Source organism: Gossypium raimondii, chromosome 1, assembly GCF_025698545.1.
Source record: "Gossypium raimondii isolate GPD5lz chromosome 1, ASM2569854v1, whole genome shotgun sequence".
Taxonomy (NCBI): domain Eukaryota; kingdom Viridiplantae; phylum Streptophyta; class Magnoliopsida; order Malvales; family Malvaceae; genus Gossypium; species Gossypium raimondii.
This window is the reverse complement of record NC_068565.1, coordinates 11,065,081-11,079,901: the sequence shown is the minus strand read 5'-3', so window position 1 is coordinate 11,079,901 and position 14,821 is coordinate 11,065,081. Positions and strand designations below refer to the sequence as shown.

Here is a 14,821-nt window from a genome sequence, read left to right as displayed (position 1 = left end):
TAAAGCAGCAGTTACCCTTCAGCTATTTTTCTTTTTCAATTTTATAAAAATGAAAATATACAACTCCGACAACAAAATAACAAATACTGGTAGTAAACGGTGAAAGATAAATTTTACCAACATAACTAAAATTTTAGCCTCAATATTATTAGAGTATTATGACATATTGATAATTAATTTTATCAAAAATCAAACACGACTTAATATTATAATATATGAAATATATAATTTAAAAATGATTTATTAAGTAATTAATATTAATATATATAAACTCATAGTGGTTAATATTATGGCATATAAAATAGCATAAACGTTCATTTAAATTAGTGCAAAATTTACACTATGTTTGGTTGGGTGTATTGGCAATCCCCCCTCATTCCTATGTTTGGTTCATGGTATTGCTAATACCATTTTAATCGGTTACTGATTTAATCGGTGGATTTCACTGATTTGTAATCCTTCCATTTTGCCCAGATTAGGCGCTGCATAGGTTTCCCGTCCCTGTTATACCCTTCCATCTGCTTCCCCTTTGTTTCTCTTCTGTTCCTTCTAGTCTCTGCCGATTTGCTCCCTCCGTTTCTTTTCTTTTCTGCCCTCTGTTTATTTTCTTTTCTTTTCTACCGATTTGCTCCCTTTATTTCTTCTCATTTTCTTTTCTGCCGATTTCCGAGTTAGTGTAACTGAAAGGTAGGTTTCTAACTCTCTGTCAACCTTGTTACTGTCTTTTATTTTTTCTGCATGTAAGCAGATTCAAAACATGTTAAATCTGCTGTCTATAAACTTTAGCCTTTATTCTTAACCGCTTTGAGTGGATTAAACATGTTTTGTTTGGTTTAAGATTGATTCGTGTCGATTTGTTACGTAATTATCGATCTTTGATATTCATTCATGGATGATTTAAAATGTTCCTTCTAACTTCTTGGTTGCATTTATGGGTCTCCTCTTTCATGGTTCATTTGGTGTTGCAAATTTTAATGCATTACATGCTCTGTGAATTTTGTTTTCCTTTTGTTATTTATGTAATGGGAAATTTGAGGAAAGTGAATTGGGGCTTCCCATCTTGAAAAGGGCATACATGGTCAATCAACGGCCAATTTTTCTTTTTATGACAGTTCTTTTTCCCTTTCTTTTCTTTCCTCTTTGTATGGGATTCACAACATTTATTGGTGGTAAAATGTGGTTACATGGTCTTACAAATATGTTACTAGTAATTCATTTTGAAATTAATGTGCACAAGAAGATTAATGCTTGTTTGTCTTTCCTATCAACTACCAGTTTCTTTTTTATCATACTCTTGACCATGGCATTGGGCCGTATTGGATTAGACGTGTATTGGATTAGAGGTGTAATAGCAAATCAACTGTTTGGTTGAATGTATTGGATTAGAGGTGTATTGGATTAGAGGTGTAATGCTAAGGGTATTCTAGTCATTTTAGTTTTTTCCATTATGCTATTACACCTCTATTCCATTCAACCAAACACAAGATTACTATTACGCCTCTATTCCACTACATTCAACCAAACAGTTGATTTGCTATTACACCTCTAATCCAATACACCTCTAATCCAATACACGTCTAATCCAATACACCTCTAATCCAATACACGTCTAATCCAATACGGCCCAATGCCATGGTCAAGAGTATGATAAAAAAGAAATTGGTAGTTGATAGGAAAGACAAACAAGCATTAATCTTCTTGTGCACATTAATTTCAAAATGAATTACTAGTAACATATTTGTAAGACCATGTAACCACATTTTACCACCAATAAATGTTGTGAATCCCATACAAAGAGGAAAGAAAAGAAAGGGAAAAAGAACTGTCATAAAAAGAAAAATTGGCCGTTGATTGACCATGTATGCCCCTTTCAAGATGGGAAGCCCCAATTCACTTTCCTCAAATTTCCCATTACATAAATAACAAAAGGAAAACAAAATTCACAGAGCATGTGTAATGCATTAAAATTTGCAACACCAAATGTAACCATGAAAGAGGGAGACCCATAAATGCAACCAAGAAGTTAGAAGGAACATTTTAAATCATCCATGAATGAATATCAAAGATCGATAATTACGTAACAAATCGACACGAATCAATCTTAAACCAAACAAAACATGTTTAATCCACTCAAAGCGCTTAAGAATAAAGGCTAAAGTTTATAGACAATGATTTAACATGTTTTGAATCGCTTACATGCGTAAAAAAACAAAAGACAAGAATAAGGTTGACAGAGAGTTAGAAACCTACCTTTCAGCTTGCACTAACTCGTAAATCGCAGAAAAGAAAATGAGAAGAAACAAAGGAGCAAATCGGTAGAAAAGAAAAGAAAATAAACAGAGGCGAAAAGAAAAGAAACGGAGGAGCAAATCTACAGAGGCTAGAAGGAATGTAAGAGAAACAAAGGGAAGCAGATGGGAGGGTATAACAGGGACGGTAAACCTATGCGGCGCCTAATCTGGGCAAAATGGAAGGATTACAAATCAGTGAAATCCACCGATTAAATCAGTAACCGATTAAAATGGTATTAGCAATACCATGAACCAAACATAGGAATGAGGGGGGATTGGGTGGGGCCACCGATTAGGGGTGTATTGGCAACCAAACATAGTGATAGTGTTTAGTTGTATTAACATAGACATTGCACTAAGGGAATAACAACTTACAATTCTCACTGCAGCAAGCACCACTAATGCTAAAAGAGATTTTGAAAGGTGGTACAGTCTAGACTAAAGTCAACAAACTTAATTAACTAGACTAAATCCACACATGACACTTGCATATAATGGTACTTCAAGACCCATGCATGATAAATCTCAAATATGAGTATTTAAGACCTAAGGCCTCCATTTTTGCCAACTGAACCAATGCCTCATTGGCATTAACTTATTAGTATTAAATAAACAATACATAATAAGTATTCTTTTGAATGAATTAAGTATTTTATATTAAATACATTAATTATTTTATACACTATTATTTAATAGTTTTAATTTTAATCGATAAAAATCAAGAAAAAACATATATTAAATCAATAAAACACAAAATGAATAGTAGAAACAATTTAAAAAGATAAATAATTATGTCGATTGAGTTTTGGCTCGATTGATATTGACATTGTTACCAATGCAAGAGGACATGAGTGCACTGTCTTTCTATTTATGGGTTGGGGCTATGGATAGTTTTAGGTATTGTGTCAAAAATAGCAGATATGATCAGAACCTATAACAAGATTGTTAAAAAAAAAATCATGTATTAAATTTCCAAATAAATTATAATTTTTATCATGTTATTTTTTAAATCTAATGTTTATAATGGTCACTCTATAATCTCTTTGTAATTCACTTAACCTCTTTATAATTCACCTCACTATCACTTGTACATTTGCATTTAAACATATATTTTACTATTAATTTTAATTTCATCGCTCATGAATTTAATTTCATCCCCATTGTTATTTTTAATTTCATCGAAACTAATCTTACTTCCCATTTAAATGAATCTTAAAAGTGAGAAAAATATCATTTGGTAGGGATAAAAATGTGTTTTAATCTTTATTTTGTTTTATTTATTTATCCAATATTAAATAAATAAACCATTCAAAATAATTATATAAATAAATTATTATTTGATACAATACCATAGAAATAAAATCCGAATCCCGATAAATGTTTCTTAAAGAATGTTTTAAAATCTAAAAATAATAATTTGTTATTACCATTCTAACCCTATAGAAATTACGATTATTTTTAAAAGCATTTTTGAAAATAAAGCGGACCCAATTTATTACGTGGATAATGTGTACTTGTACTTTTATAAAATGTTCAATGTATTACCTAAATTATTAATATGTGTTTTATTATTATATCTATATTCTCATAAAATGTCTAATATGATATTATATTTTGAAAATATCGAATGTGGTATATGAACTATTAATAAGTGTTAACACCGTTAATAAATTGCTAAACCAGTTAATGAAAATTCGACACGTAGAATTTCTTTTTCAAACCATCGAATACATATGGATAATATAATATTTTATGAAAACAAAATAAAAAAATTTAAAACTAAATTAATAAAAAGAAGTAAATATTAAATTTACATAAACAAAAACCTCATATTTTCAATTTAAGTAAATGGTCATTTTTTTCAAGAGTTTTCATTTGAAATAACATTTTAATTGAATTTTAAATAATATTTTTATTATCCTTGAAAGTAATGTACTTTCATGTAAATTTAGTAGTTACTTTTTAACTAATCATATATTTAGTTATTTTAAAATTAGATTAAATTCTTTTGGTTTTATTTAGCTTTTTCACTAACAATATTAACATCAATTGTTATAATAAAAGACATATTGGTAGTTTAGGTGCCAAATTGGATATTTTCAAAGTACACGTACCACATTAAATATTTTATGAAAGTAAAAGTACCATAATAAAACACATATTGATAGTTTAGGTGCTACATTGGATATTTTCAAAGCATAGGTGCCACATTGATATTTTACAAAAGTACAAGTACTAAATTTGGCATTATCCCTTATTCTTTTAAATTTCTCAAAACCCAAACTCATAAACCAAAACCCAAACCTTAAAAATTGGCTGACCCAAATTCAGCCCAAAAGCCATGGCGTCTTCTTATGTTTCAGATACTATTATTACACATATAATGCTTAAACCCTAGAGAGCTTCAAAAAACTGAAAAAAGAAAAACCCTAATTTTCAGGTAAAACTTCAGTGTTACTTTAGGTATTGCTATTGAGTAGAAGAGCTTAAACTCCTGTGTTTGTGTGCGATTTTTTGTTTTCAGTTTCAAAATGGCAGCTAATAAGAACAAAGGAGCAAAATCGAAGAACCCGCCTCTAAAAAAGAAGCAAAGAAACCATCTTTTCACTGAGAAAAAACGACCCACCAAAAAAGATGAGGTCTTTGATGATGTTTCTGATGGCCAGAGCGAAGAAGAACAATTAGAAGAAGCAGAAGACTTATTGGATGGGGATGAACAAGTGTCTGATTTTGATGATGCCTCTGATATTTCAGATGATGATGATGCTCCCTTGGCTGATGATTTCCTTCAAGGAAGTGATGATGAAGATGAAGGTACCCATTTGTTAATTCCCTGTAAATTCTTTATTTACATTAGTTACATCGAATTTAATGCCTTACAGCAAATATGATTTTGAGCTTCAAGCCTTTTGTTTATTCAATAGTTTCTTGTAGGTGCAACTTTGATTTGTGTGCGAAGTACTGCTTAATAATGGTCCTTGATGAGTTTATGCTTTAGGAACTGAAAATTCTAGTTTGCATCTATCTTGTTCTTCAAGTACCCATATCATGAAAGTGGACATTGGCATGTGGGTGCCTGCCACCCATGCAATTAAAAACTTGGGATAAATGGAACTCAATCATATCAGTGACATATAAGGGTCCTAGCAAACATAGCTTCCATTGCATTAGCATGGTAGAAATGTTAGCATGTTTCATAAATTTCACTGCATTTCGTGCTATCTGGTTCATAGTGATTACCATTGTTGTATCATGATGTTGCAGACAGAGGTTCTGGTTCTACATCAGGTTCTGGTTCCGATTCAGATGGAACTGATATTGAGGAGAAGTCAAGGGCTATTGATGAACAAAGGGAGAGGGAAGAAGAAGATGCACAAGCAGAAATGCAGTTGAACATTAAAGAAGAGTCTGATGAGTTTAGATTGCCAACAAAAGAGGTCTTCTTTTGAATTTGATTTTATTTCCTGTTATTACTAATTTAATTCTGCGAAGGTGCTTATATTTCCTTCCTTTCATGTTACCGATCAGGAACTGGAAGCAGAGCAACAACGTCCACCTGATCTTGCAAATCTTCAGATGAGAATAAAAGATAGTCAGTGGTTTTTCTGCTAATGTTCTATCTCATGGTTAGCCATTTATCATATAATTTGCTAAGAGTTTGTCATTTATTTGTAGTTGTTCGAGTGCTCTCAAATTTCAAGGAATTGAGGCAAGAGGGAAACACAAGGAAGGATTATGTTGACCAACTTAAAATGGATTTGGGTTCATACTATGGCTACAATGAATTCCTCATAGGGGTTTTGGTGGATGTAATGATCATCTTGTTCTAATTTTCGTTGTCTGCAATACTTTTGTCTTTTTGCACTGCATGTTTCTTCCTCTTCCCGTTTTTGAAGTAAGGGTTATTCTTTAAAAAAAGTTTATTGATCAATTATTATATTAAATCTGCCATCTCTTCTACAGATGTTTCCAGTTGTGGAACTCATGGAACTTATTGAAGCTTTTGAAAAGCCTCGACCTACATGTATCAGGGCAAACACTTTAAGGGTAAATATACATTTCTCTGTTGCTGTCTTCATCTTTGATTTGTGCATTTTCGGGTCAACTATAGCTATAATCTCCTTCAAAATGCAGACTCGCAGGAGGGATCTAGCTGATACTCTCTCCAAAAGAGGAGTAGAACTAGACCAATTAAGCAAGTGGTCAAAAGTAAGAACTACCTTGTTTTAAATTTTCATTTATCTGAGACCTCTATTTCTAATGGAGTGCATAACAAATGCTGATTTTCAATTTTTAGGTCGGATTGGTGGTGTATAATTCACATGTGCCTATTGGTGCCACTCCAGAGTATTTGGCTGGCTTTTACTATGTATGTGTTCTTTCATTATACATTTTCCATCCTATTTCTTTAATTGTTTTGTAGAAGTAAGTGTTGTGGCACTTTCATTTGCCTATCTTCTTTCTCCAACAGATACAAGGTGCAAGCTCCTTTTTGCCTGTTATGGCTCTTGCTCCTCAGGAAAAGGAACGAGTAGTTGATATGGCGTGAGTTACTCCATTCTATGCACTGCTGTTATCATTGCCTTGCCTTTTCATTTGTTGATTTCTTTTTTTGAAGAAAATCTTCCTTGTGAGCTGTATTTTAGGAAACTGATGTTTTGAGTTTATAATGTTTTGCAATATCCATATTGCAGATCTGTGCTAGGAGAGATGCTTTTTTTTTCCGGTTGACATGATTATAAGATTTGCAGTCTTGCAGACATTCCATTTTGACATTGTAACTCATTTTGAGGCTAATCCATATAATTAAGTAGAAAATTCAGATTACACTGACACGAGTTTGTGGTTGGGGTCAGACACTAATAGACATTCACTGCATTAAGGTGCTTCATTACTGTTTACAGTTATATATATCGTATAAGCTCGACCTCAACCTTAAACTCAAAGTCCAGATGTTTAATCAGATGGATGCTTTTACACGCTATATATGGTGTGTACTTGGACTACTGTGAAATCCCAAACATTCTTCCAACTACTAGTTTGTTCCTTCACTTGGTAGCCATGATGCCTGTTGTGCTCATTTATATTAGATAATGTTAAATTGCTTTTGTTTTTTCCAGATACAATCATCCCATAAAAAAATGAAAGTATAAAACTCATCTTTAGTAAAGATCATCATTCTCTCCTTTTTGATTATAATGGTGCCTGTTGCAGAGCTGCACCTGGTGGTAAAACAACTTATGTTGCTGCTCTCATGAAAAATAGTGGTATGTTAGTCTATGTTCATTCAAACCGTTGAATTTTGTTTTTGACTCTTTGTGATTTTCTATTTTGTTTTATTTTACCTTTTTAATTTGCTTGTCCATGTTGAATATGTAGTTTGGAAGGTTGAGTTGGTTGAATAAAACATAAATAATTATCCTTTTATAGTGGTGATATGGTCTTTGTTCAATATGTCTTTTACTATTGTTTCCAAATTCCTTTCTAATATTTTGTTGGTATTGTGGCCAGGGTTAATTTTTGCAAATGAAATGAAGGAAACAAGGCTGAAGTCACTTACTGCAAATTTGCATCGCATGGGAGTGACAAACACAATAGTTTGTAACTATGATGGGAGGGAGGTTAGCATCTTTCTGCCCCTCAAGAGAATACAGTACTAATCATGATAAGTTGATGAGTTGATGTTTCAAGCTCAAGAGCTTCAAAAGCATAAAGGCTTTACTTGGTATGAAGGATGAAGAGGAGTGAGAATGGATACTTTGTTAATCAAATTGTATTCATGACTACTTTCTTACTTTGTAGCTTAACCATTAGGTTAACAAATTCTCAATTCTCACTCCTTTCCATCCTTTATACCAATCAGAGCAAAAGTGTTGAATCCTGTTTCTTTCCTTTTTCTTTAAGTTCTTTCTGGGTGCCTCAGATGAGTTGTAGGTTAAAAACAAAGTGCCTAAACTTATCCTTCATATTTTCTTGAGGGTCTTATACACTTAGGAGACAGAATTCTAATTCTCTGCTTTTGTGTTAATGTTCAGCTTCCCAAGGTTTTGGGTCAGAATTCGGTTGATAGAGTGTTGTTGGATGCCCCTTGTAGTGGTACAGGAGTAAGCATTTGTTTTAACCTTATTTCGCATTTGGTGTATTGCTCACTGCTTTGTGCTCGCATTTAATGATCTCTACTCTATGGTGTAGGTTATAACCAAAGATCCATCCGTTAAAACCTCTAAAAGTTTAGATGACATACAAAAATGTGCCCATTTGCAGAAGGTACGTACTTTCGGTGTGCTTTTTTCCTTTTTGGTTGTATTTTGGAACTACAGTAATCATCCTAAGTTCAGAGTCAGCAGAAAAGGAGATAAATTGATTCTTTTGTTATATCTTGCATATGCTAAGAGATTAATTCATGCCATCACAAATCTTTTGGTTTGTAGCAATTGATACTTGCTGCTATTGATATGGTTGATGCAAATTCCAAAACTGGCGGATACATCGTTTACTCAACATGCTCCATGATGGTTCCAGAGGTTTGTTTAAGGAATGCCCTTCTGGTTTTCCAACCATTCAAATTTTGTTCAGTCTTTTTCTCATTTTGACTTGTATCTCTATAGAATGAAGCTGTCATTGACTATGCACTCAAGAAGAGAGATGTCAAAGTAGTTCCATGTGGACTCGACTTTGGGTGTCCAGGGTAATGATCATTTTTCTTTGACATTCTCCCGGACGAGACTGATTTTTTTATCTAACGTTGTTTCCTTCCTTTAACCAGATATATCCGATTTAGGGAGCATCGGTTTCATACATCCTTAGAAAACACAAGGCGGTTTTATCCTCATGTACATAATATGGACGGCTTTTTTGTGGCAAAGGTAAATTTCAAACGTAAATTACATAATGTCATTCACCCTAAGGTGATCTCAGTTCCAAGCACTTTTTCCACATTGTTTATATATTGATATTTCTGTCCTCTTTGACTTTCTTTAGTTGAAGAAAATGAGCAATACAAAGAAGAATCTTGTAAGTTCTGATGGTTCAGAAACAGTAGAGCAAACTCAGAGGCCAGAGGAGATCCATAGTGATGAGGACAACAAAAAAGAGATTGAACAACAAAAGATTAAGAAACAAAGCCCGAAAGGGAAAAAGAAGAGCTTAAAGGCGAAAGGGTTATCTGGAAACGGAAAGGTTGAATCACCACCAACATTGAAAAACCGGGACAGAAGCGAAAATGGGAAGGTAGAATTGGCAGCGACATCGAAAAAGAGGAAAAGAAAATTTCCTTCTAAAGAGGAAATCTCAAAAGCAAGGTTAGATATGGCTTGTCTCAATCCTTTTTAAAAAGTTGGTTTATGGTGAATATGATGAGAAACCTTGTTGAAATCTTTGGTCATGTTGTAGGGAAGAGAAGAGAAAGGCAATGAGGGGGCAAAAGAAGCAACCAAAGGAAGACAAGACTGGAATATGATGAGGCTTCTTTTGGTACCATTATGCTTACAGCATGCAGTGATTTGAGAACTAAAACTGGATGACTGCAGGAATGTTTACTATTTAATCAAAGTTCTGTTTTTGTTGTTTATTGTTTTCCACCTTAATTAAAGTTTTGTTTTCATTTTATTTCTTAGTTTAATTTTGTTATTTATTTTAGCACCGATTGTTATTTTGCCTTTTTAATCTTGAATTGAAAGAGTGTATGATGACGGTTATGGTAGAATATTTGATATATTATATTATTATTATTTTGTTTAGTTTATTTGGTCCAAATATGAGTCAGGTGTTGACGGAATTTAAGATTACATAAAAGCAAGATTAGTCCTTTTAATATTGATCCAAAATTCATTTAAGATTACCAAATGTGATCCCATTTCACAATGTAATCTGAGACGAGTGTTTTTCTTGTTCTTTAAATTTTAGTAGAAATGGGAAGCAAAAGCTATGAAATTATTGAATAAGAAAGAAACTTTGAAAATGTATTGTGATAATGACATTTTACGAGGAGAGTGGTTGCTTTCTTTTACCAATAAAGGGTGCAAACAAATGTTTTCAATATTTACATATATGTTCATAATTTAATATTCTAATTAAAGCATATTAACATTTTTAAAATTTAAAATAGACATCAATTTCAATTTTAGACCATAATATAAGGATATCTTATAAATTAACCCTAACTAAAATACTAAAGAAGTGGGTTAATTGGGTTTGAAAAATCAAGGTAAAATAATATTTCAGCTCATCAACATTTTCTTTTTTTTAAGGCAATTTTATTTCAATTTTAAAAAAATTAAGATTACTAGATTACAATAAAATCAATCTTATATTTTTTTATAATTAAAATTCTATAATTTATTTATTTTTTAACAATCTCATTATATCATATCTTTTTAATATAATGCTTAGAACTATCTAGGGGTGTGCAAATTTCAGGTAAAACCGAATTAATTCGGTTGGGGTCGGTTAATAATTTTTTAAAAGTTCAGTTAATGGTTAATTTGGTTCGAAATCGATTAATTAACCGAATCAACCAAAAATTTTTATTTTTTATATACATTTTACATATATTAAATTTGACTAACTCAGTTAAATTTTGATATGTTTTATACTTCTTTTAACAAAAAAAAAATATAAATTTCAGTTAATTCGGTTAACCTACAGAACTAACCAAAAAAATTCGATTTGATTAACGGTTAAGAATTTAAAATGGTCAGTTAATTCTGTTAATGGTAGTTCTGATTGGTTAACCGATTAAACACCCTTAGGACTGTCTATAACCTCTCCTCAACTCATAAATAGGAGAATAATGCGTTTTAGCGCAAACCCACGTGTTCCTACATTGACAATAATACTCATACTAATTGAGTTTAGACTCAATCAACGAATTCAATAATTTATTTAATATAATTAAAACACCTGAAATATTTCTCTCTCATAAGCTTTTTTGAATTTGATTTGATATGTGAAAAAAATTGAATGTACGATAAATGTTATTTAACTTTTTTAATTTTTACTGTATTTTATAATATATTTATAAAAAAATTAACCTGTTTGTGAAATTAGAATCCTTCAAAAACAATGTATGAAATAATTTTTTAAAAAATAATGTCTAATTTTTTTTAAAATTCTACCAATTATGTATTAAGCGTTGCGTGGGCTGAGGATTTCCTAAAACCCTAAACATAAGCGTTTCTCCTCAACCGTGTAGATAGCTAAAACCCCTTTCTTTTCAGTTCCCATTTAAACCCTAAATTCCTAACAGCAAAATCTAAGCAACAAAGCAATGGCAGAGGGGGCAGGAGAAGAAAAGAAGAAATTTTCAATCTGGGATTTGCCAGATGTGCCAATGGGTCAACTTCCACCGCATCTTGAACTCCAACGAAGTCGTGTTTCATGCAATAAGGACGCCCCAATCCATGTATTTCTCTCTTAACCCCCTTTTTTTTTATCACCTAAAGCACACATCTTCAGTTGAAATTTTTCATGAACACCCTTTTATTCATATATGGAGTGTTAAGAAACAGTGGTTTCTTGGGGTTGTTTAATTGGGTAATTAAAAAAATGGAGCCTTTTTCCTTATTTGGGGTTTGGGTTAGTTTCTTTGTATCATCTGTCTTGTTCTGTTCTTAAGGTTATGAAATTTTGTGGGTCTCTTTTTTTGTATTATAATTAAACGTCTTATGTTTTGGGGGCTTTTGTTGCTTGTAGACTGAGAGTATTCAATATTCTGGCGCTTATGCATCGATGGGAATTGATAATAGTTCACGACTTGACCGATTCTCTAACAACTTTAGAGTTGAAGTGGTTCGACTCAATGAAGATGACATGGAGTTTGATATGATCGGTATTGATGCAGCTATTGCCAATTCATTCAGGAGGATCCTTATAGCTGAGGTCTGTGACTTTTTGGTCTACCTCTTTTCAGTGCTAACATATGCTATGTTAATGACATTATTGCATGCTATCATATGCTAGCTATGTTAGCTTGCAGCATATTGTCTGTGCTGGTACTGATAGAACTGATTATGCTTGCAGCTTCCTACAATGGCAATTGAAAAAGTTCTCATTGCAAACAACACATCAATAATCCAAGATGAAGTTCTTGCTCATAGGTTGGGCCTCGTTCCAATCCGTGTTGACCCAAGGCTTTTTGATTATCTTTCAGGTTTAATTCATTTTTTTTGGTTGATGGTTTATCTGAATTTATGGAGTTTACCCTTAGGGCACTTGGTAATTCTTTACTTTTGTCTCTTTCTATTGTAGAAAATGATCAGCCAAATGAAAAGAACACCGTTGTTTTCAAACTCCATGTTCAGTGTAAAAGAGGTAGTCCACGTATTACAGGTACGGTTTTGGGCTTTATCAGTGAAACATGAAACCTTTTTACTTGAATGAAATTAATAGGTCTTCCCTTTATAGCTTTGCCTTGTTTCTAATGATGTATAATAATGCAGTTAAATCGGATGCATTAAAGTGGTTGCCTAATGGGAGTGAACTGGTTAAGGAAACAAGAAATGCAACTTCAGATTCATCATCAAAGCCTGAAACATACACTTACTTCGGTTGCAGTCAAGAGACCATACCAGAATTTGTCAAGAACCCCATTATCCCTAAGTATCCAGATATTATTGTTGCTAAACTTGGCCCTGGACAGGTATATTTTACATGCTTTTGTTTGTTTAAAAAATTGCTCATGAAGCATGTCAAGATGGCAGATCATGCCTTAGGTTTAGAAAAAATCTCTTCGCGAGCTAAATGTGGTGCTAGTAGATTAAGAAGGTTTTGTGTACTGCTCTCATTAGTTCAGGATCCGTTTTGAAGTTGTTAGAAGTTAATCTAATCCTTATGAAGTTTTTCCCAACTTTTTTGCTAGGAAATTGAACTGGAAGCACATGCTGTTAAAGGCATTGGGAAAACACATGCAAAGTGGTCCCCAGTGGCCACTGCTTGGTATCGGATGCTTCCTGAGGTAAGGATAGACTGTAACTGTAGATTTCTTCTTTTCTAAACCTTCTTCATTTCTTTCGTTTATTCTATCTCATTTTGACTCTATATTATTACAATATTATGATATATTTATATATTTAGGTTGTATTATTGGAAGATATCGAAGATGACCTTGCTGAAGAGCTCAAAAGCAAATGCCCAGTTAATGTGTTTGATATAGAAGATCTTGGAAAAGGTACTTCTGTTCATTATGATTTGTTGTCTATATGGTGTAAATTTTGGTAATTATGTTTTTTTCCTCTATAAAAGGGTTTTCCAGTATTCCGTTACTAAATGTGGATTATATTCCTCTAATAGTGGGGTCAGTAGCTATGTGATAGTGCTGACCGGTTCTGCTTGATATGCTTTAGCATGTGAAGTTAGGAGATATTGTTTTAGGTACATTTCCTAATGAAGAATTTGGCTGCCAAGCAGGTAGGAGAAGGGCAACTGTAGCAAGGCCACGTGCGTGCACACTTTGCAGAGAATGCATAAGAGGTGATGATTGGGAGAAACGTGTGGCACTGCGCCGTGTTAAAGATCATTTCATATGTAAGTAATGTGGGGCTACTCTGTGTCTTCTGCATGTGTTGTCAAAATTAGTTCTAGATTTCTTTAATGCCATTGCTTGATTAATATATTTTCATTGATTTCAAACCAACTTAAGGTTAGGCACAGCTTGAGATTAATATGTTTTTCTCCCCTTTTCTAGTCACCATTGAATCTACTGGAGCATTACCTCCTGAAGTTCTATTTACTGAAGCAGTGAAGATTTTAGAAGACAAGTGTGAACGCGTGATAACGGAGCTCTCATGATGCTTTTAATATGGTTAGTAAGGATGAGAGAAGCAATGGATTCTCTATTAATCCAAGGAGATTTTCTTGCCTCTTAGCAAATCTTTTTCATTTCTCATCTTTTGGTTCATGGATGGGATTTGGAGGGGCAGATGGTATGATTCACATATATATATAAAAAGAGTGGATTTTTGTGAGTTAATGTGTAATGAGAGGGATAGATTATTGGTGATGGGCTTTTTACATTTTTGGTCTTGAATTAATATATAGTTGTAATACGAGGATCCATGGTTTAACCTTATGAAGTAGCCAATTCATCAGCTTTGCTTTTAGTGGCATAAAAACAGTAAAATTGCATCAGTTCTCTGATGAATGATTGATTGGTTATTAGTACAGTGATTAGATCAGTGGATTTTTTTAGGGCAGAAAGAATATATTTATATTAAAAATACAATTAATGAACAAATGTCAAAACAAACCCATTAAATATAGTAATAGTGAAAGGGACTTTGATTTTTAGATTTCTCTTGTTTTTTTATGATTATATCTCATTCAATGTTTTATAACTTGCAAATGTTTTATATAATATATATAGATGGATCAGTACGCTACTTTTCTCATACAGTTAATGATATGATTATGTGGTCTTGGATTCAAGAATGAGATCTGAGACACAAAGCAAGAAAGAAAATAGAAGAAACATATGCAATAGTGTAAGAATACAAAGACAATCTCGTTGTCGTTTCCAGACCATATCAATTTCC

At 32.7% G+C, this 14,821-nt stretch overlaps 2 protein-coding genes across 3 annotated transcripts; both read left to right on the top strand.

Annotated features, from left to right (window-relative positions):
- Positions 1 to 4,686: 4,686 nt before the first annotated feature.
- On the top strand, positions 4,687 to 10,030 carry LOC105782163 (26S rRNA (cytosine-C(5))-methyltransferase NOP2B). The gene is made up of 17 exons (XM_052631714.1): positions 4,687 to 5,105; positions 5,556 to 5,728; positions 5,820 to 5,883; positions 5,967 to 6,100; positions 6,255 to 6,338; positions 6,426 to 6,500; positions 6,589 to 6,660; positions 6,763 to 6,836; positions 7,506 to 7,558; positions 7,803 to 7,912; positions 8,327 to 8,395; positions 8,484 to 8,558; positions 8,723 to 8,815; positions 8,900 to 8,979; positions 9,058 to 9,157; positions 9,273 to 9,592; positions 9,684 to 10,030. The coding sequence occupies exons 1-17, from the start codon at positions 4,823 to 4,825 to the stop codon at positions 9,748 to 9,750; spliced, it is 1,926 nt and encodes a 641-aa protein (XP_052487674.1). The 5' UTR covers positions 4,687 to 4,822; the 3' UTR covers positions 9,751 to 10,030.
- A 1,403-nt stretch (positions 10,031 to 11,433) lies between these two features.
- Positions 11,434 to 14,377, top strand: LOC105786778 (uncharacterized). Of its 2 annotated transcripts, none has more exons than XM_052631709.1 (9): positions 11,434 to 11,694; positions 11,985 to 12,170; positions 12,312 to 12,441; positions 12,540 to 12,620; positions 12,731 to 12,930; positions 13,150 to 13,245; positions 13,365 to 13,458; positions 13,698 to 13,814; positions 14,029 to 14,377. In XM_052631709.1, exons 1-9 carry the CDS (start codon positions 11,560 to 11,562, stop codon positions 14,076 to 14,078), a joined length of 1,089 nt encoding a protein of 362 aa, XP_052487669.1. In that variant the 5' UTR covers positions 11,434 to 11,559; the 3' UTR covers positions 14,079 to 14,377. The 2 variants fall into 2 exon arrangements, with proteins under 2 accessions (XP_052487669.1, XP_052487666.1); XM_052631706.1 differs by having other exon boundaries at positions 13,975 to 14,377.
- Positions 14,378 to 14,821: the final 444 nt, after the last annotated feature.

Coding starts and splice junctions, on each gene's coding strand:
- LOC105786778 (XM_052631706.1), top strand. CDS start 11,560: ATGGCAGAGGGGGCAGGAGAAGAAAAGAAGAAATTTTCAATCTGGGAT. Junction 12,171..12,311: donor GGAGGATCCTTATAGCTGAG/GTCTGTGACTTT, acceptor TTATGCTTGCAG/CTTCCTACAATGGCAATTGA. Junction 12,442..12,539: donor GCTTTTTGATTATCTTTCAG/GTTTAATTCATT, acceptor TTTCTATTGTAG/AAAATGATCAGCCAAATGAA.
- LOC105782163 (XM_052631714.1), top strand. CDS start 4,823: ATGGCAGCTAATAAGAACAAAGGAGCAAAATCGAAGAACCCGCCTCTA. Junction 6,101..6,254: donor TCATAGGGGTTTTGGTGGAT/GTAATGATCATC, acceptor TCTCTTCTACAG/ATGTTTCCAGTTGTGGAACT. Junction 6,501..6,588: donor AATTAAGCAAGTGGTCAAAA/GTAAGAACTACC, acceptor TTCAATTTTTAG/GTCGGATTGGTGGTGTATAA.